The sequence below is a fragment of the Aethalodelphis obliquidens genome, unplaced genomic scaffold (genome assembly GCF_003676395.1).
Source record: "Aethalodelphis obliquidens isolate GAN/ISIS:26980383/991018 unplaced genomic scaffold, ASM367639v1 scaffold21, whole genome shotgun sequence".
NCBI classification, from domain to species: domain Eukaryota; kingdom Metazoa; phylum Chordata; class Mammalia; order Artiodactyla; family Delphinidae; genus Aethalodelphis; species Aethalodelphis obliquidens.
In genome coordinates this window covers 35,930-56,525 of record NW_020837965.1, presented here as the reverse complement: position 1 = coordinate 56,525, position 20,596 = coordinate 35,930, and the positions used below count along the sequence as shown (strand labels likewise).

General features: G+C 37.1%; 1 protein-coding gene across 4 annotated transcripts in view; it reads right to left on the bottom strand.

Moving 5' to 3' along the window:
- Nucleotides 1-6,497: 6,497 nt before the first annotated feature.
- Nucleotides 6,498-20,596, bottom strand: part of DNAL1 (dynein axonemal light chain 1) — a 36,913-nt gene continuing 22,814 nt past the window's right edge. For 2 of the 4 annotated variants that reach the window (XM_027119939.1, XM_027119941.1), the window contains 3 exons: nt 11,551-11,677; nt 10,535-10,675; nt 6,498-7,439 (listed from right to left, as the gene is read on the bottom strand). In XM_027119939.1, the coding sequence (XP_026975740.1) occupies nt 7,399-7,439; nt 10,535-10,675; nt 11,551-11,677 (309 nt within the window). In that variant the 3' untranslated portion in view covers nt 6,498-7,398. The other 2 variants (XM_027119938.1, XM_027119940.1) reach the window with 2 other exon arrangements.

Below are 20,596 nucleotides of genomic sequence, written 5' to 3'. Positions count from 1 at the left end.
ATATAATAATTGTATATATCTACATATACATACATATATTTAATGTAATACATATATATGGCAGAAAAAAAAAGTCAGAATTCTAGATGTTCACCCTTTGTTCTAGGAAACAATTAACTAAAAATAACGTGCTATTTATGCTCTGAATTAAGGTTTTCTCTTTTTTTAAATTATTTTTATTTTTGGCTGCATTGGGTCTTCGTTGCTGCGCGCTGGCTTTTTCTCTAGTTGCGGCGAGCGGGGGCTACTCTTCGTTGTGGTGCGCAGGCTTCTCATTGCAGCGGCTTCTCTTGTTGCAAAGCATGGGCTCTATGCAAGCAGGCTTCAGTAGCTGTGGCTCGTGGACTCTAGAGCACGGGCTCAGTAGTTGTGGCTCACGGGCTCTAGAGCGCAGGCTCAGCAGTTGTGGCGCACGGGCTTAGTTGCTCTGTGGCATGTGGGATCTTCCCGGACCAGGGCTCGAACCCGTGTCCTTTGCACTGGCAGGCGGATTCTCAACCACTGTGCCACCAGGGAAGCCTAAGGTTTTCTCTTAATAGGCACAAATTAAAATCTTTCTGCCTTTTAAAGGAGGAGAGCAGCAAGAAACATCCTCACAACCAAAGAATTGTGGAATAAAGAAGTAGAAACTGCACTATATTCCCATTCTGTGACCAAAATTACATTTGACTGATAATAGCACAGAATATATGCTGGGAAAATGTGTAATATTACTGCGATTTATTGCTGGGTTCTTCCTGTTTCTTGTGTATCAAAAAAGGGCTAGCCAATGTCAGGTCATTCCAGACCACAAATCAAGGGCCTATCAGCCAACCTTAACCTTGTACACTTCTGGAAGTCAGGAGAGGACTAGGAATAACCAAGTGCAGTAGTAACTTGCTGTCTCTGGAAGTGCTCCTTCCAGGATCCTAGTCATTTGAAATTGTGCCCAGAGAACTTCTGGGGAAGACTTACAAACTTGAGAGAGGAGGTCATCATTGGTAGTAAACTACTGAAAAAAAAATTTTTGGCATAAAGAAATGAGTCAATCCCCAATTCTCTCTTTCTCTCCCTCTCTCTCTCTCACACACACAAGCTGTGTGGAATATGTTATCCAAACACCGAGTTTCTTCGGAACTGAATATCATTGGAAGTTCACATAGTCGCTCTATATTAGGTAAAACTAATGGACATGTAACCAAAAAAGATACACATTAATTTTTTTATAAAATAACACAATTTATTACTATTTTAAAACATCTCACAAAATAACATTCAGAAACTCAACATTTCTAAATAATTTAACACAGTAAGTTTAGTCATAAAGACATGCTACAAAAATTCCTGCATATAAAAGATTATTACCGACGTATTAATAGATGTTAAAATGTTCTTCAGAATGGAGTTGGTTCTAGAAGCCAAAGATTCTGGAGTGATGCTCGTGATCATGACTGACACCCTGGGAGAAGCTGGCCATATGTATATTCTCTACAGCTACCAACTCACCAGTCTTTTGATGGGATTGATCACTCTAGGCAATAGCACCTCAGAGGCAGGTACCCTGCTGATCAAACAAGCAAAGAACTCCCCACCCTTGTAACATTAGCCACAACTTAATCTAGCCAACATCTAAATTAATTTTTAAAATCTAGATGTAGGAAAGATAACTCACAAAGTTTCTATTCTGAGTAGGAAATTCTTGATATACCCCCAGAGGGATGACTTAAATGTAGCAGACATGGAAGATGACACCAAGTAAGGAAGTAGGGAAATCCTGGCTCTGATTATGCTGACACACAACTACTGCTCAGGTGGGCTTAGAATGAGCAAGGATGAGGTTTGATTCTCTAATATCCACATGCAGGCTAGGTATTTACCCATCTTCCCTTTGAGAGTACTTTCCACCAACATCCAGTTCATTTTAAAGTGCAAATCTACTGAAAAATAGCTTACTCTCCCCCACCCCCTGGTTAAATTTGGTAGATCATAATTTGGTTGGCTGGTTCCCTTCTAACCTGCCCAATATGGGAAATTAACTAGAATCCAGTTATGACTTCTCCAAGTGTCAAGTGAAAATTTATCTTAAGTTAGAAAAAGGTAAGACTCAGTCTAGTTTTTCAGTTTTCTTTCTTTGAAGTCAATGGTTGATAAAAAGGCAGGAATAGAGATATAGATGAGGGATTTCTAAAAGTTCAGTGATTTTTAAAAAAAATACCTTTAATTTTTTTATTGCACTTACTTTATAGTTAAAAACACTCATGCTAAAATGAAGATTAAGGAATATGGTCAAGTTAGCTATGTCAGAAGCACCAACTCTGCTACACTGAATCTTGTTTTATATTTAATTATTTACAGGCACGTTAAGCAGCCCAAATAAAGAAAATGTGTGCCAAAGAAATTAATTTCTGGTAAAGGGTAACTTTCAGTTTAGCAGTTATTTCTTCCTCCTTTACCAATACTTAACAATGTAAGGTCTTTGTGAGCAGACAATCAGACTGCAGTTAGAGAGACAATCAGACTACTCATGATTGACGCTTTGACACTTCCCCCCCAATTTTTTAAAGTTAATGATTTAATCCAACCTCTCTAGGCCCTATACTTTTTTCCATTTAGTCCTAAGAAAAATCCAGCTGGAAGATTCTGGGCCACATAGATAACCACCTTCGACTCTACTTACACATCACCAACTCTGAGAATAAGTTAACAGTTAAGATTCATTTCGTACTCCTCTTTATTCCACTTCAGACCACTGGTAAGAGGTATCAGAAGAAGCATCTATTCAAGTCAAAATTTCTTTCTATACAGGAACCACATTTATGTGTCTTATACCACCTCTATTTGTGGAATAGATCCAGTAACCATACCAAGTTACTGGCCAGTTATCATGACCAGATAGTCTTCGGTCCACATGCAGAATCAGTGTCTACACCAGCTACTTTCATATATGATTACCAAATTTTATACAATATTTTTCTGTATTTAAGGACTGCTACAGTCTACAAAATTTGTGCATTATTGGACAATGAATGAATACTTAAAGAATGAACACCTAAGAAGGATGATCCATTTTCTAAAGTACACTTAAAATGTTAAACTTTAGAGACAAAGCAAAATCTATCATAAAGTTGGATTTTGTTGATAGTAGGAGAGAGGTAGGTTAATAATTACTGTCCTAAGGTAAGAATGCTAAACAATAAAAGCTGAGGCCCTGCTAAAAAACAAGTTGAACCTTCCAGCCCTGAGTTTCTAATGTTATGTGAAAATTATTAAAATAAGCATGACAAAGGAAAACACCAGTGACCATTTCCTTCCATCCACGATTATTAAATACATCACCTTCTCTCAAATAACAACTCAGGTAGCACATGACTACAGAGTGAAAATAAATGGACCTTGGAAAAAGGAATGTTGCTACAAAGCACTGGTTCTTAACCGGGGGCGAATATGTTCCCACCCTTCTGCCCCAGAGGATAGATGGCAATGTCTGAAGACACTTCTGATTGTCACAACTTGGGAGAGGGTTCTACTGGTATCTAATGTGTAAAGCCAGAGATGCTGCTAAACATCCTATATTACAAAGGACAGCCCCCCTCCCCACAACATTATCCAGCCTAAAATATTAATAGTGCCAAGGTTGAGAAACTCTGGTTTAAAGGAACAAACGCCTATTTACAGAGAACACAAAAACCTTTCAAGACCTGACTAGGTAATACAGCCATAAACTTAATGTTAGGGAAAATAGGAAAGCTGAATTACTTGGTAGACGAAAATAAAATTTCCTGTGAAAAATTAAAATACTGTACTGATTCCATCATTATAAGAACAGAAGAAATCGAATGATCCACTAAAATGGCATAATGCTTTAAACAAGGAGCACAGAGACAATCTCTTCCAAGTAGGTCAAATATCTAATCCGAGAAGCATAAACCAAAAGCATTTAACATCAGCTAAATCTGCAGCAGTAAACGATGATTTAAGGAATGATTTGAGAGAATATTCTGAACTTCTTCATATACCTTATCTTCCATTTTCTAATAACATGGATTCTGGCTTTAATTCCAAGAAAAGGAGGCACAGAAGTCATTCGATATTTGTTGAGTGGAACTGAATTATGAATTTTGTGTGAAATGGACACAGAAAAGCACCTTACACTTCTCTGAGAACTACCAGTGATTAAAAGACATTAAGAAACAAGGAGAAACAGAGAAAATTAGTTTCTATATTAAGAATTCAGAAAAACCAAACACCAACACTGTAAGTTATTTTATAAATAAATTCAGTATGAAGTCATTCATTCATTCCCTACTATATTCACTTCCAGCATAACTTTTAGAAAATACATCCATACCTAGCAATAGGGCTTTAAGCTTACCTACTAGATGAAGTGCAGAGTACAAGAAAAGAAGATCGTCTTCTTAGTTTAAACATCACCAAGGAAAATTCTCATTGCCTATGGTTCACAAAAGAAATAGTCAAAGGCTTTGAAAGTATAAGCCAGTCAGAGTAAAGATTTCTTCCTATCAGACTGTAAGGAAGAGCAAAAGGAAGTTAAAAATAGTATTGGACCTTTATTTAGAATTGATTGTCAAAGCAGTGGTCCCTTTTGATCAGAGTGACTCAGAGAAATCATGTAATTCCTACTTAAATGACAGCTGAAAACTTCAGAAAGCCAGGACTACTTATGCAATCACTTTTTAAAAATGACTCTTCCCTCTTTGACTAGTTTTACACAAGTAAATGGGGAAATAGGAGCCAATAGTTTCTGGTTGAGGGACTTTAGGCACAATATGGCAGAGGGCCTCTGACATCTTTTTTGCAATCTATCAGTTACTCAGTCACAGCCTACTATGGACTTCATCTGGTTACTGACTACCGTATCTTGCATTTTCCAAAAACAACTTTTTCTTATATGAAAAATTCCAAGCTCTCTATCCAACTGTTGCTTTGCAATTCTGAGGTTAAATCACCTGCTATGCTTCACGGAAGAAGCAATCCTCAAAAATAATGCCGTTTGCCTGGGATTCCATAATGAAACATCTCTTTTCCATCCACAAACATATACATAATTCATTTTAAGAGCTGTTTAACTTAAACTTTTTGAAAAAATATATTTTGAAATACTAAATTTCACTTATTGAAAGGTACCAAATCCAGTCTTTCAAGTTCTACACCCTTACAACAATCACTTCTCTCAACATGAGGGTCAACAGACCAAAGTTATTAGGGCAAATTTTAAAAAATATGAATGGCCAACATTTAGGCTAGGAATTCAAATATAACTACTGCTTATATATATTTACTTATCTAACATATTGGGTTGGCCAAAAAGTTCCTTTGGTTTTTAAGTAAAAATAAAAGACACATTTTTCATTTTAATCAAGAACTTTATTGAACAGCGTATTCATCCTTTTGTTCCACTACCTTCTGCCATTTTTCAGGGAACTTCATAATTCCATCTTCCTAAAACTTTTTATCTTTTTGAGCAAAGAACTGTTCCAGGTGCCTTTTACAGTCTTCCAGGGAATTGAAATTTTTTCCATTGAGAGAATTTTGGAAAGACCGAAATAAATGGAAATCTGAAGGTGCAATGTCTGGTGAATACAGTGGATGAATCAGAATTTCCCAGCCAAGCTATAACAGTTTTTGCCTGGTCATCAAAGAAACATGCAGTCTTGTGTTATCCTGATGGAGGATTATGTGTTTTCTGTTGACTAATTCTGGACACTTTTCGACGAGTGCTGCTTTCAGTTGGTCTAACTGGGAGCAGTACTGTTGGAATTAATCGTTTGGTTTTCCAGAAGGAGCTCATAATAGAGGACTCCCTTCCAATCCCACCATATACAGAACATCACCTTCTTTGGATGAAGACTGGCCTTTGGTGTGGTTGGTGGTGGTTCATTTCACTTGCCCCACCATCTCTTCCGTTCCATATTATTGTACAGTATCCACTTGTCATTGCCCGCCACAATTTGTTTTAAAAACGGAACGTTTTTGTTACGTTTAAGTAGAGAATTGCATGCAGAAATACAGTCTAGAAGGTTTTTTTCGCTTAATTTATGTGGAACCCAAACATCAAAGCGATTCACATAACCAAGCTGGAGCAAATGATTTTCAGCTCTTGATTTGGATATTTTGAGTATGTCGGCTATCTCCCACGTGGTATAACGTTGATTGTTCTCAATTAATGTCTTGGTTTGATCGCTATCAACTTCAACTGATCTACCTGTGGAGCATCTTCCAGCGAGAAATCTCCAGCACGAAACTTCACAAACCACTTTTGACACGTTCTATCAGCCACAGCACCATCTCCATAGGCTGCAGAAATCTTTTTTTGCTTTTCAGTTGTGTTTTTACCTTTCTTGAAATAATAAAGCATAATATGCCAAAACTGTTGCTTTTTTTCTTCCATCTTCAATATTAAAATGGCTACACAAAAATTCACCAATTTTGATAAGTTTTTTTTCTTAATGCATGCTGATATGACAGCTGTCACAATACAATCTAACAAAATTGTTTCAAATGAAGTTAAAGACAACTAAGTGCTACTAGAGCCATCTTACGGGAAAAAACCGAACAAACCTTTTGGCCAACCCAATATAAGGAACTATAACCAAAAAGTATGCCTAAGATCAGGTCCATATGTGTAATAAGGCCAAAGTATTGGTCAAAGGAGTGATTATAACAGTCATTTTAACCACTGACCTGGGTCACGGAATGACTGGCTGACTGTTTGCAGGACTTGAGTGGACATGCAGGTAAACACAACATAAATTCCAGTTGACAATGCACACACTTTTGGAACAACAAATAAGTAAATATAACATGGGCTATAAGGCCTCCAAGGTACTAATTTTTCCTTTTTTCACCATAGTTTTTCAAACTGGACTTTGGAGTCTTGATTCTAGGACTGCTGCTATATTTCTAAGAGGAGCTCTTCCCAAACCAAAGGCATGACACATTTGTGCTTCTGAGTCATAAAGAGATGGACCTTCAAGAAAGATGGCCTACAGATTCAAAAGTTAAGTGTATATATTTAAATGCCTGGCCTAAAAAAAAAAACAAACAAAAATGAAAAAACTGAACAAACTGAATAAAGAATCACATTTGTTCCTTTGTTGTTAAAAATGACTGGTCTATAAAGGTTTCAGTAGATGGGGCCACACAGTACATAACTGGGACTGAAGAAGACAAAAATTGAAAATTTATAGCTTCTAAAAAGAGCACTAGAATATATAAAGTTGGTGTTATCATTTGGGGGGAGAAACACTGAATAGGTTATGAGAAAAAAAGGAATGAAAGATTCGTTTTATCTTAAGAACCATTTGCCCCACACAGAATCTTTAAAATAGACAACCATACAAAACTTATCTATTGTTCTCATGACATTTAAATAAGTTACACAAAGTGGAATATGTGGTGTTAGTTATCTTCTTCCTCATTCTCTTTAATTACTGGGGTACCTAAAATGAAAAAGAAAATTATTACTGGTCATTCTCAAGAGATTGTTAAATTCTAACTGAAAATATTTTTCTGTTAACCTGAGGAGTTCTGAGATGCTGAGAAGTGTGCCATAATAAAAATAATATCATAAGATAATCTTTTAAATTTCTAATTATCCAAAAAGCCTCTCAGGAGAATTCCCAAATGGATTAATATAAGTAATTACAAATATTCAGGTCCCCAAATACAGAGTTACAAATAAAAATGCCTACAGGTACCAGGCAGAAAAATAAGGCCCTATGCACACTAAAAACTTTGTATGTTAAACACAAAGAAATATTCATTTTTCACAATAAAATACGCAATCCCAGTATTGCCAGAATCTGAATTTTTATGTTACTCCCCCAAATACTAAACATTGGGGATAAATTGGAAAAAAATAAAAAGAACCAAGGCACAGAAAATAAAATACATCTGCAGGCTCTCACTGGCCCAAGAGCCAGCCATTTCTGAGCTCTGGCATTTGAAGCATGTCCACAATCTGACCCTAGTCAACTGTTCAGTCTTAACTCTTCAGCCAGTCACCCTCCACTCCAGATGAACTGATCAACTCATTGTCTCCCAAACTCATCTTGCAGACTACTACTTCTGGACTCCTGGCTAACAAAGTTCCTCCATTTTGGAATGCCCCCCGTAACACCCCTTCCATCTAGGCCCTACCCTTAATTAAGAGCCATCTCCAGTGCCTCTTCCTGTGTGATTCTTCTTTATGGCAACGAGCAGAGTCTTACCCCTCTGTACTCCCCACAGCATCTGTTTGTGGGGGGTAGTGAATGTTTTATTGAAATATACATACAAAGTACACAAATTATAAGTGTACAGATTGATAAATGTATACAAAGTGAACACATCTGGTAACCAGCACCCAGATTAGAAAGAGAACATTATCAGAACCCCCAAAACTTCCTCAGGTCCCCTTCCAGTCACTGTCCCCCAACAAAAGGTATATTCTATCCTAATGTCTAACACCATGGATTATTTTGCCTGATTTTGAAACTGATATGAATAGAATGATGTAGTATGCGCTCTGTGTCTGGCTTCTTTTGCTCAACATTATGTTTATATGATTCATGTATATTGTGGGAAGCTATAGTTCATTCATTCTCATTGCTGTTGAATATTCCATTGTACGAATATGTCATAATTTACTTATCTATTCTATTGTTGTTGGGCATTTGGGTTGTTTCCAATTTATAGCTATTAAAATAGTGGTGCAATGAGTATTGTCATACAGGTCTTTTGGTAAACATCCATGCTCTTTTCTTCTGGGTATACAGCTAGGAGAGAAGTTGCTGGGTCATGTGGGATATGTATGTAGAGCTTCTGTAGATAATGCCAGTTTTCCAAAGTTATACCAAGTTACATTACTATCCAGCAGGGTATGAGAGTTCTAGTTGCTCCATGTTCCACTAACATTTGGTATTGTCTGTCTTTTTCATTTTAGCTCTTTAACACCCCTCAGTTTTTCTTACAAGCAACTGAAGAGGAGCAAAAAGAGGCAAGCTAGCAGCTGTGGCCACCTGTGTTCTGGTCCATCTCACTGGTTTAGGATAGACCAGCTGGTTTTTCTAGGGGCTGTTCAGATTGGCCTGAAGTCAATATTTGATCCAAAAGGCTGTATATAATGTGGCTTGGTCTATTCAGGGTCTACATAAGGGATTCTTTTCCATTCTTAATGGAAGGGTTCACTTCCTGTGCACAATGAGAAAGGAAGACAAATGATTTCAAATGGTTTCTAGACGTCAAAGTTGAACATAAAAAGGCTGAAGTCCAAGGCTCTAATGTACCCTCTCTTTTGTTCTATTTTATTTTAACTTATGAAATATTCATTCATATAGATACAATATAAATAAAGAGTAACAAAACCAATTATTGTATACCCATCACCCAATTTAGGAAACAGAACATCACCAGTATCTAAGAAACCTGTTTGCCTCTTCCTGTTTATTCCTGTACCTCCCACAAGAGGCAGTCTAGTGTCTTTGTTATTTTATAGCTAGGTATGTAGCCAGAGGGAAAAAAGGGAACATTCTGCATGATTCCATTTATATAAAACTCTATAAAATACAAACTAATCTATAGGGACAGAAAGCGGATCAGTGACTGCCTTGGGAGGGATGGTGGTGAGCAGCAGGAGGGAGGGATTACAAAGAGGCAAAAGGAAATTTTTGGGGGGTGATATATATGTTCATTATCTTTTCCCCCCAACTTTATTGAGATATGATTGATATATAACATTCTGTAGGTTTAAGGTAAAAATGGCCTGGCTTCCTCATAAGACCACTGGAAGGAGTAAAGACCCAGGGAGGTCTGTGACTCTTTTATTATTTCTGGTTTTCAGATGACAAAAGAACAAAGTTTGGTGAGATGAATTAACCAGCCCGATGACAAAAAAGCTAGAACTGGGACTTGAACCCAGTCAGTCAGGGATCTCTCCTGACATTTTCACCTTTCTTAGGTATTGAGAAACTAAAATTAGGGGGGAGAGGGAGAGAGAACATTACAATTTTGATCCAATTGTGAAAAAGCAACTCCTTACTAGTTATGTCTAATTATTTTGCAAAATAATACATTTGGGACTTGAGAATAAACCCAGCTTTCTTATAAGCTTTTGGTTTAGGGATGATCTTTTTTTTATTTTTTATTTTTCCGTACACGGGCCTCTCACTGCTGTGGCCTCTCCCGTCGTGGAGCAACAGGCTCCGGATGCGCAGGCTCAGCGGCCATGGCTCACGGGCCCAGCCGCTCCGCGGCATGTGGGATCTTCCCGGACCGGGGCACGAACCCGTGTCCCCTGCATCGCCAGGCGGACTCTCAACCACTGTGCCACCAGGGAAGCCCTAGGGATGATCTTATACCAGTCTAAATATTCTAGAAGTCTTTCATCTCACTCTGGCCCAAACTGGGACCACAAAATTTCCTACAGACAGAAGTGGCCTTGGCGACCAGAGATAACCTATCATTTTCTTTAGTTTTGCTCCTTTTCATGATTCCGTGCTACAAATTCAATTCTTACACCCAGAAAACATTCCCAAGCTGGCCCAGAGTCACTCACCATCTAGCTTTTTCAGTTTGGGTACTCTCTTGGTTGCCTCGTCAATCCAGTTCCCTTCAGCAGAATGTTTCTCTTCCAAGGGATTGCCTACAAACACCAGGTCTTCTAGGCATGGTAGTTCTGCCAGCTTCACAAATTCACCTACAAGTACAAAGAATACATTCCATATTAAAATGGCAAGTTTTACTCTTATGATTTTGAAGGGTGAATCCCAGTATCACTAGCCCTCAGTCTGTGACTATTCAGAACAATTCGTTGTTTAAGATTTTGAAGGAAGTAGGGGACATTATACCGTATGAAGTCATTCTCTGAAGACATTATGGAAAGGGAGGGAAAGCGAGACGTACCTCTTCTACCTTTATGCTAATCTAAGGATGGGATAAGAAGAGGAAATGAGGTTCAGAATCAACAAATCAATCTCCAGTGACAGGTCTTCTCTATACTGTACTACATCAGTATCAGCTAAACTAAACTGCCTTTGTCTCTACCATTCCCTCATCTCTAAATTCTTAAAGCAACTCATTCAAGCCTCTATTGTAGAGCTTATCACACAGTTTTCTAATTATTAACTCATAAACTAATCTTTCCCACTAAGCTGTGAACTCCTTGAGGGCAGGGATAATGTCCTATTCAACTATGTATCTCAACAGCCTGGCATAGTTCATGGCGCACAGTAGGGCTTTAAAATGCTAAATGGATAATGTACAATAAAAAAGAAAAGCAATATATATGTTAAATAAGTCTTCCACCCAAGAATTATTAAACCGATTCCTTTTGGCCTTTGGACAATAGTTTAATTTTTTTCATGATTAATAGGACCAGGACCTATTCAATTATAATCATTCTAAGTAAATATTTAAATGTAAATTTCAAGTGTTTAGATGAAATATAGGAACTCCTATAGCTATTTCCCTCTGTGCTTAGAAAGAAATGTCCCCATTTCGTATCTTGTTCCCGATAGGGCTATTTTCTATAAACATGAGGTAGAAGGTTAGCAAAGAGCCAGCCTCACTTACCCCAGTCTTTCACCAGGTTATTAGACATGTAAAGAATCTTCAATTTCTTCATTACATGGATCCCTTTCAACTTCTCAATAAAATTGTAGGAGATCCACAGTTCTTCTAACGTGTCCCCTACTGCTTCCTGAAAAAGAAAGCAATTTTATTCACATACTTATTTTTAAGCTTTTCCTTCTGTCCCCTTCCTCATAAACATAAAGACAATGGCCTTCAGAGAGAACTGAGACCAACCTGTCCACTGGCAGGAGAGCTGAAGGCTGTGTGGGAGTTTTTTCTCATTAAGAAAGCCAAGTAGAACATTTTCTTCCTCTCTTCAAATTGATCTGAACTAAGAATACCTACTGAAACCACCAAGAGGGGAAATAAGAGCACTATTTTTTTTTTTTTTTTTGCGCTACGCGGGCCTCTCACTGTTGTGGCCTCTCCCGTTGCAGAGCACAGGCTCCAGACGTGCAGGCTCAGTGGCCATGGCTCACGGGCCCAGCTGCTCCGCGGCATGTGGGATCCTCCCGGACCGGGGCACGAACCCGTGTCCCCTGCATCGGCAGGCGGACTCTCAACCACTGCGCCACCAGGGAAGCCCTATTTTATCAATTTTATTGAATAATATACTTTTCAAATCACTTCCCTATACATTGTATTATTTGATCCTTATTTAATTAAGATAGGCAAAGCAGGTTATTTGATTTCTATTCTAGATAAAGGGCTTTTTCTAAGATCACAATGCTTTTTTTGGCTGCACCACGCAGCTTGCAGGATGGGATAGAGCCCAAGCCCACGGCAGTGAAAGCACGCAGTCCTAATCACTGGACCACCAAGGAATTCCCAACAATGTTATTAAATAGTAGACCTATGTCTAAATTTCAGGGTTTTTAAAAAATATTTATTATGAAAACTTTCAAACATAAAAAAGTTGAAAGAATATTATAGTAAATACCCATATATCTACTACCCAGCTTCTACCATTAACATTTTACTATCCTTTTCCTGTCACATATCTGGTCCATCTATCCATCCTGCTATCTATGCATCAATTCACCTTATTTTTTCTGATGTATAAAACTCAACTTAAAACCCATAGTCTTTTCATTATACTATAATGATTATGTCATACTGACTCTTTTTTTTTTTTTTTTTTCATACTGACTCTTAAATGCTAGATACAATCAATAGTGGCACAAAAACTTTTCCTTCTTTCATATACAAAAGACAAAATGTAGTGATTATTTGTTCCTTAAAAAACAAAAAAGTGACTAGGCAGAATCAGTTCGATGTTCAATCCCCTCTTAACCCAAAAGGATTTACCTACATCCACATGGTAATGTTAGAATGTAGGACCCAGGTCTATGTCCTGATAACTGTCCCTTTAAAGACTATAAAGAGAATAAATGTACTCTGGATAAAGATCATTAATGCATTTTCCATACAGATGGAACCAAGGGGAAAAGCTGAGAATGGAGTGGTCTGAGTTAGTTCTGTGTGTCATCCCAAGGCCCACAATTCATCTTAGTTTCAACTTTCTAAGTAGGAGAAACAACAATTTCAAAGTAAAAGAAACTTTTAAATCAGTCCATCCTGGCACTGAAAGTGTGAGGCAGCAGAAAAAATAGTGACTAAATAATACTAATTAGAAAGTTTAGGCTCAATTCTGGGTTCTGCCACTTACTTAGTGTCGTTTTACATGTGCAGATGAGGACTCTTGGTCAGTTTTCACATAGCCAATTTGATCAATTCTCCAAACAGCCAATTTGCTGAATTTACTCTTTTACTGATTTACTGAAAAATTGGTTAACTACTTACAAATTATAGCAATTTGTTTTAGATAGGATAGGACAGATATTACTTTAGACAGGATAACTTCTGAAGATGTCTGTTGTGCTTTGTTCATTCCTTACAAGCATTAATTGAGTTTCAGTTTAGTTTTCAGCCAATTGGATGCAGCTGTTCTGCCATGACCAAATTTCTGTGCATTTGGGGACTTTACTTGGGAATATAAATTCTCATGGCAGAATGAGAATTTCTTATGTATATTGACTAACAAATGTTGTATAGATTTTGGGTGTCCAGGGCATAGTTTTGTCTTTCAGTACGTTTTCAATCTATTCCACTGTTTTTCCTACTTCCCTAAATATAACAATTCACTAACCAACTCAATTAGATTACTATTTTTATGTGTTTTAATCATTTGAGAAGTGATCAGTGTCTAAAATATGAAACTGACAGTCTACAAAGATGGACTGACAAATCTAACAGCTGGGATAAAACAGCTGCACTAAAATTAATACTAAATAAAATCTTAAAGAAAAGTTTAAAAGGTGTTGAAACCATTCCAAGCAACACAGTTTTCTATATATTTGTAAGTAGGTAATAAAGACAAAATTTTGGTGAAGCAATCTGGTGAATGTTAATCAATAAAAACTGGCTAAGTCTGTGTGACTCAATTCAGTGAAATCTGTCATTCAATAAACTAGCCCTTTGGAGAACTGTACATTGAATGAACAGGCATTTAGCAAACTGGTCTGCTTCTGCATGTGAATAAATCACTTCTCTCTTAGTTTCTAACTCTGTAAAATAAGGGGGCTGGCACAATGAGCTAGCACCTCACACCTATTAGGATGACTACTGTCAAATAAACAGAAAATACCAAGTATTGGCAAGGATATGGAGAAATCGGAGCCCTTGTGCACTGTTGGTGTGAATGTAGAATGGTGCAGATGCTATGGAAAACGTTTTGGCAGTTCATCCAAAAATTAAATACATATGAATCAGCAATCCCACTACTGGGCATATATCCAAAATAATTGAAAGTAGGGTTTCAAAGAGATATTTGGATACCCATGTTCATAGCAGCATAATTTACAACAGCCAAAAGGAAGAAACAACCCAAGTGTTTGTTGATGGATGAATGGATAAACAAAATATGGTCTATTCATACAACAGAATATTATTCATCCTTAAAAAGGAAAGAAATTCTGATATATGCTACAACATGGATGAACCTTGAGGACATTATGCTAAGTGAACTAAGCCAGTCACAAAAAGACAAATACTGTATGATTCTACTTATATGAGATATCTAGAGTAGTCGAATTCATAGAGACAGAAAGTAGAATGGTGGTTGCCAGAGCTGGTGGGAGGAGACAATGGGAAGTTACTGTTTAATAGGTATAGAGGTTCGGTTTTCTAAAATGAAAAGAAATCAATTCTCTCCACGTCAATCTATAGATTCAATGCAACTCTACTATGACTTCCAATGAGATTTTATTTTTTACAGACTTGATAGACTGATTTTCAAGTTTCTCTTGAAGAATAAATGTCCAAGAAAAGCCACAAATATTTTGAACAAAGAGAGAGGACCTGTCTCAATAGATATCAAAACATATTATAAAGTGAAAGAAAAGTAAAGCAACATGATATTGGAGCTGAAATATATAGGTAAAACAACAAACAGAAAGAAACTTGAGGGACTTCCCTGGTGGTCCAGTGGGTAAGACTCCATGCTCCCAATGCAGGGGGCCCAGGTTCAATCCCTGGTCAGGGAACTAGATCCCACATGCCGCAACTAAGATCTGCATGCTGAAACTAAGAAGTCTGCATGTCACAACTAAAGATCCTGCACAGCCTAAATAAATAAATAAATATTTTAAATAAATAAGTAAAATAAATAAAAAGCACTTGCCAAAAGGATTAGCCTTAAAAAAAAAAAAGAGGGCTTCTCTGGTGGCGCAGTGGTTGAGGGTCCGCCTGCCGATGCAGGGGACACAGGTTCGTGCCCTGGTCCGGGAGGATCCCACATGCCGCGGAGCGGCTAGGCCCATGAGCCATGGCCGCTGAGCCTGCGCGTCCGGAGCCTGTGCTCCACAACGGGAGAGGCCACAACAGTGAGAGGCCCGCGTACCGCAAAAAAAAAACTTGACCATCCAGGAACCTACCCATGCATATACAAGAGTTTAGTATGTGGCATTTCCAAACAGTAGGAAAAGGAGACTTTTCAACATATGGCTAACCATTTGGAGGAAAAAAAATAAGGTCTGATATCTGTCACATGCAATTTGCAAAAATAAACTCCAGATGGTTTAAAGGTATAAACTTTTTAAATTTATACTTAAAAAACAATAGAAGTACTAAAAGAAAATATAAGATGATTTTTTCATAATCTAGAAGTGAAGACCTTCTATATAAGATACAAAACACAGTTGTTATAAAGATTTGACAAATAAAAATTTTAAAACTCCATACGGCAACTATGAATAAAGAAAAAAGACAAGTGACAAACTAAGAGAAAATGTATTAAATAATTCTGAAAACTTTGCATTAAATTGCAGTATGGAATTTGTAATCAGATTACCTAGATTTGACTAAGTCCTCTACCTTTTCCTCTTCCCTCCTGCCCTTTTTCTCTCCTTCATCATCTTTTCTTTTGTCTGTTTAGCTATTCATTTGTAGATGGACATTTGCGTTGCTTCCATCTTTTGACTACAGTGCATAATGCTGCTATGAATATAAGTGCACAAATATTTTGTTTGTATTTTGAGGGGGGATCATTAGTTGTTTTTTTTTTTAATTTAAAGAGTAACATACATAATCATCACCTAAATAAAAATATAAAATATTTTAAAAAAAAGAGTAACACACAAGATAACAACATAACAAAAATCAAATAGTGCAAACAAGTATAATGAAAAGTCTCTTTCTCACCCACGCCCGTTCCCTTCCCCAGGGGTAACAGCTATCATCAGAAATATTCTGTGCATATATGTACATAGAAATATCCACTTTGCTTCTTTTCATTTAATAATATACTTTGCAGGGCTTCCCTGGTGGCACAGTGGTTGAGAGTCCGCCTGCCGATGCAGGGGACACGGGTTCGTGCCCCGGTCCGGGAGGATCCCACGTGCCGTGGAGCGGCTGGGCCCGTGAGCCATGGCTGCTGAGCCTGCGCGTCCGGAGCCTGCGCTCCTCAACGGGAGAGGCCACAACTGTGAGAGGCCCGCGTACCACACACACACACAAAAAATAATAATAATAATATACTTTGCAAATTATTCTATTTCAGCACATATAGGTAAGTCCTACCTCATTTTCCCCTTTGATATATTTTGTTTAGCTAGTCTACTACTGATAGGCACTTAGATTGTTGCAGTCTTTTATACAAGCTATATTTCAATGAATGTACTTGGTCCACCATCTTTGTTCATGTATGTTAGTATGAAAAACTCTTCGATATAGAATAGTTGGGACAAAGTAAATACACATTGAAGACACTGATAGCTATTGACAGACTGCTCATCTCAGCAATAGGGTTTAACAGCGCCTGTTCACTATACCTGGGCATTTTACATAACTATCTGAGCCTCAGTTTCTTTATCTTAAAATGAGGACTGAGGATTTTTTATCTTAAAATGAGGATATTATCTACTTGTTGTGAGTTTCAAATGAGATAATGCATGTAAAGAGTCTGCTACACAGTTCATAAATGTAACAACAATAATAGTAATAACATTATCAATACCGGATAAATATTAGGAATATTGAGGAGTGCCTAGAATTTAATAAGAAAAAGATAAAAGTAGAAAATGGGTAAAAAATGTTAGGTCAATTTCCAAAAGAGGAAACATGCATAACCAATAAGTATATAAAAAGATGTTCAAAGTCATAACTAACTAAAGAATACAGATTAAAACAATGTAATACTCCTTTTTTGCCTATCATATTGGCAAATATTAAAAATACGGATAATACTCAGGGATGTTGAGGGTGGAGGGAGTAATCCTCACCCTTATACCATTGATGGAAGTGGAAACTGGCATAAGCATTGTGGGAGCAATCTGAGGTACTTGTCAAAAATTTAAATGCACAAAAATAACCTCAGCTTTTCTACTTTTAGGAATCTAGCCCATGTAAAGATTCAAATAACTGCTAAAGGATATATGTAAAAAGATGTTCACTACAGCATGATTTGTAATAGCAAAAAAAAGAGAGACAGACAGACAGACACCCCTTCTTCAATAAAATATCTGGAAACACTCTAAATGTTCAGCAATATATGAATAGTTAAATACATTGCCATATACTGATAACGTAGAAAACAACAGCTATTGAAAAGAATGCATTAAATCTGCCTGTTTTTACATGGAAGGATATTCCTGATATATTATTGAATGAAAAAGCAGGAAAAATATGCCCAGTATATTATCAGTACAAATATATATTACACACGCACTCACATGCATGCACAAACACACACACAGATATCTGTTTATTTGTGCACAGAAAAAAATTTAAAGTATACCAATATTATTTCTGTTACCTCATGGACTTGAGGAGGTAGGGAGAGGAAAGACTTTCACAGTGTATTTCATACATTTATGAATTGCTTGATTTGTTTTTTAAATACAATTACATCTATTACTTTTAGAATTAAAATTTTAACCTAATAGTTTTTCTAATTAGTAATATTACAAAGCATTATTAAGTCACAATAAATATTTATAGAGTGCCTACTATATGTATAAAGCACCAGTGTAGATGGTAATGAACAGAACTGACGTGCTTATCAGAATTTGTGTGTGTGTGACACACAGAGAAAGAGACAGAGACAGAGGGAGAGACAGAGAGAGGGAAAGAAAACAAACAAATAAGAAAAATGGAAAAAAATTATAGGTGATAAGAGTTATTGCCTAGAAGACTGCTTTAGATATAGGATAGTTGGGTCTCTTTTGAGGAAGTGACATCTGAACTGAAGTGTGAAAGTTAAGGAGCCAGTAATGTGGAAATCCAGGGTAACAGAGTTTTTTAAGGCAGAGAAAACAGCAAGTACAAATGTCCTCAGGCGGGAATGAACCTGGCATGTTCAAGAAAGAGAAAGAAGGCCAGTGGCTGGAGATTACCAACTAGGAAGAAGAGTAATATGAAATGATATCCGAAAGGAAAGCAGAGGCCAGCCAATCACATATAAGAGCAGGCTTATAATGTACCTTAATAGTCAGTTTTCCTAAGTAGTTTTAAATAGACTCCTTTTCTTCAATTTAACATTCCATGTTTCACATATTAGAGTAGTTATTTGTAACATACTGAGGCAGCTATTCAAATCATGCTATGAGGCTGATGTGTCTAAATGAATAACTCAGCATGTGACCCTATTTGAAGTCCACCATCTGTATCCTTATCAGACATATTTTTCTTTAGTCTTTGCGTAAGTAGTAAAGCTTTTGGACTGGTTAAATGTTTTTGGTGTGTGTATACACACACACACACACACACACACACATACACACACATACACACATCCTGGGGAAAAAACCAACTGCTGGGGGTTATTGATAGCAGTCTACAGAAAGTAAAGAGATCTAAGTAAGTGATGGTTCAGCTAGATAATATCTCCATACATGTCTTTAATCCTATATTTACAATTTCTTTGTGGTTTCTAGGTATATATTACATTTCATGGGAGAAATTATACACCATATCAATAGTTGAGAATCTGGTGCTCTGTAAATACCTGGGGGAACATCAAGCATTTATCATATTGGCCCTAAAAATTTAGGGGTATATTTATTTGCAAACTCTTCCTTTACAGATAATTCAAAGTAATGTTTAGCATGAAGCATAATAAATTCTAAATTTTTGTACTATAATATTTTATCCATTATGAATAATGTCCCTATATATGACATTTTTACCATCTAAGGCTCACAGAATGAAGAGAAGGCAAAATGTCGTTACATTTACCAATCATTTAGAACATCAAAAAAAATTTTTTTTATAGATCATTAGGATTTTATTCATCACATCTAGCTAGAAAGCAAATAATTCATCTACTGGTTATTGTTTTGGGGGAGAAAACTCCCTTTATTTAACTACAGAATGTAATCTCTAAGAATTTCCAAGCATTTCATAAATTTATGTCAGTAAGTAGACATGTAGATGTGGGAATATTATCAGATAATTCAAGATAATTCCAAAATTGCACCTCTGAACACTGACTCCTATTCACGTGTTTTGGCTGTTTCTGTAATGGGTGGGGGAGGGGAATGGTCATTTTAGCCTGTCTGGTCTTGGGAGGTTATTGTTGGGAAGCACTGCAGTTTCAGCCTCACTGACTCTTATGAAGAACGGCTAGAATTAACGGGCTTGGGAGGGGGACAGGAAACCCAAGTTACAAAGTATTTCAGGGTTTTTATGATAACAATCAGCACTTTAAAAAAAATTATTATCTTTTGGGGAATGCACACAAGAAAAAGAAATTTGTTTCATCTTTTCTGAAATTGCCTAGTTTTACAATATTGTTTCATCTCAACTTAGCAAGGAAATTCAAATGGCCAATACATATACAAATAAAATACACTGTCAAAAACTTTTAAAAATTTAAAAATGCCCAAGGTTGGTAAAGGGAAACGAAAATCCTCATACATTATTGATGAATTGTTACAAGCTTTCCAAAGGATAACTTGATAATATGTCACAAAAGCCTTAAAAGAAATTCATACTTTTGACCCAGCAATTCCATTTCAAGGAATTTATCCAAGGAATTATTCATAGATGTGTGCAATAATATAGCTAAAAGGAGATTTATAACAGCATTGATTATAATAACTCCAAACTGTAAATAAATAACGAATAATAACTTATTATTTTAAAAACTTAAATAAAATCCTCTGATCAAAAACCTCCAATGGGGCTTCCCTGGTGGCGCAGTGGTTGAGACTCTGCCTGCCGAAGCAGGGGACATGGGTTCGTGCCCCGGTCCGGGAGGATCCCACATGCCGCGGAGCCGCTGGGCCCCGTGAGGCACGGCCGCTGAGCCTGCGCGTCTGGAGCCTGTGCTCCGCAACGGGAGAGGCCACAACAGTGAGAGGCCCGCGTACCGCAAAACAAAAAACCTCCAATGGCTTTGCAAGCCACTTGGAAAACAATCTAAAATCTTACCAAGTCCTATAAGGATTGGTTCTTGGCTCCCTCTCCAACCTCACTGAGGACAATTCTCCCTCATTCAACTCTTGCTCTTACTCAAGCATACCAAGGAGCTTCAGTTTCAAGACAT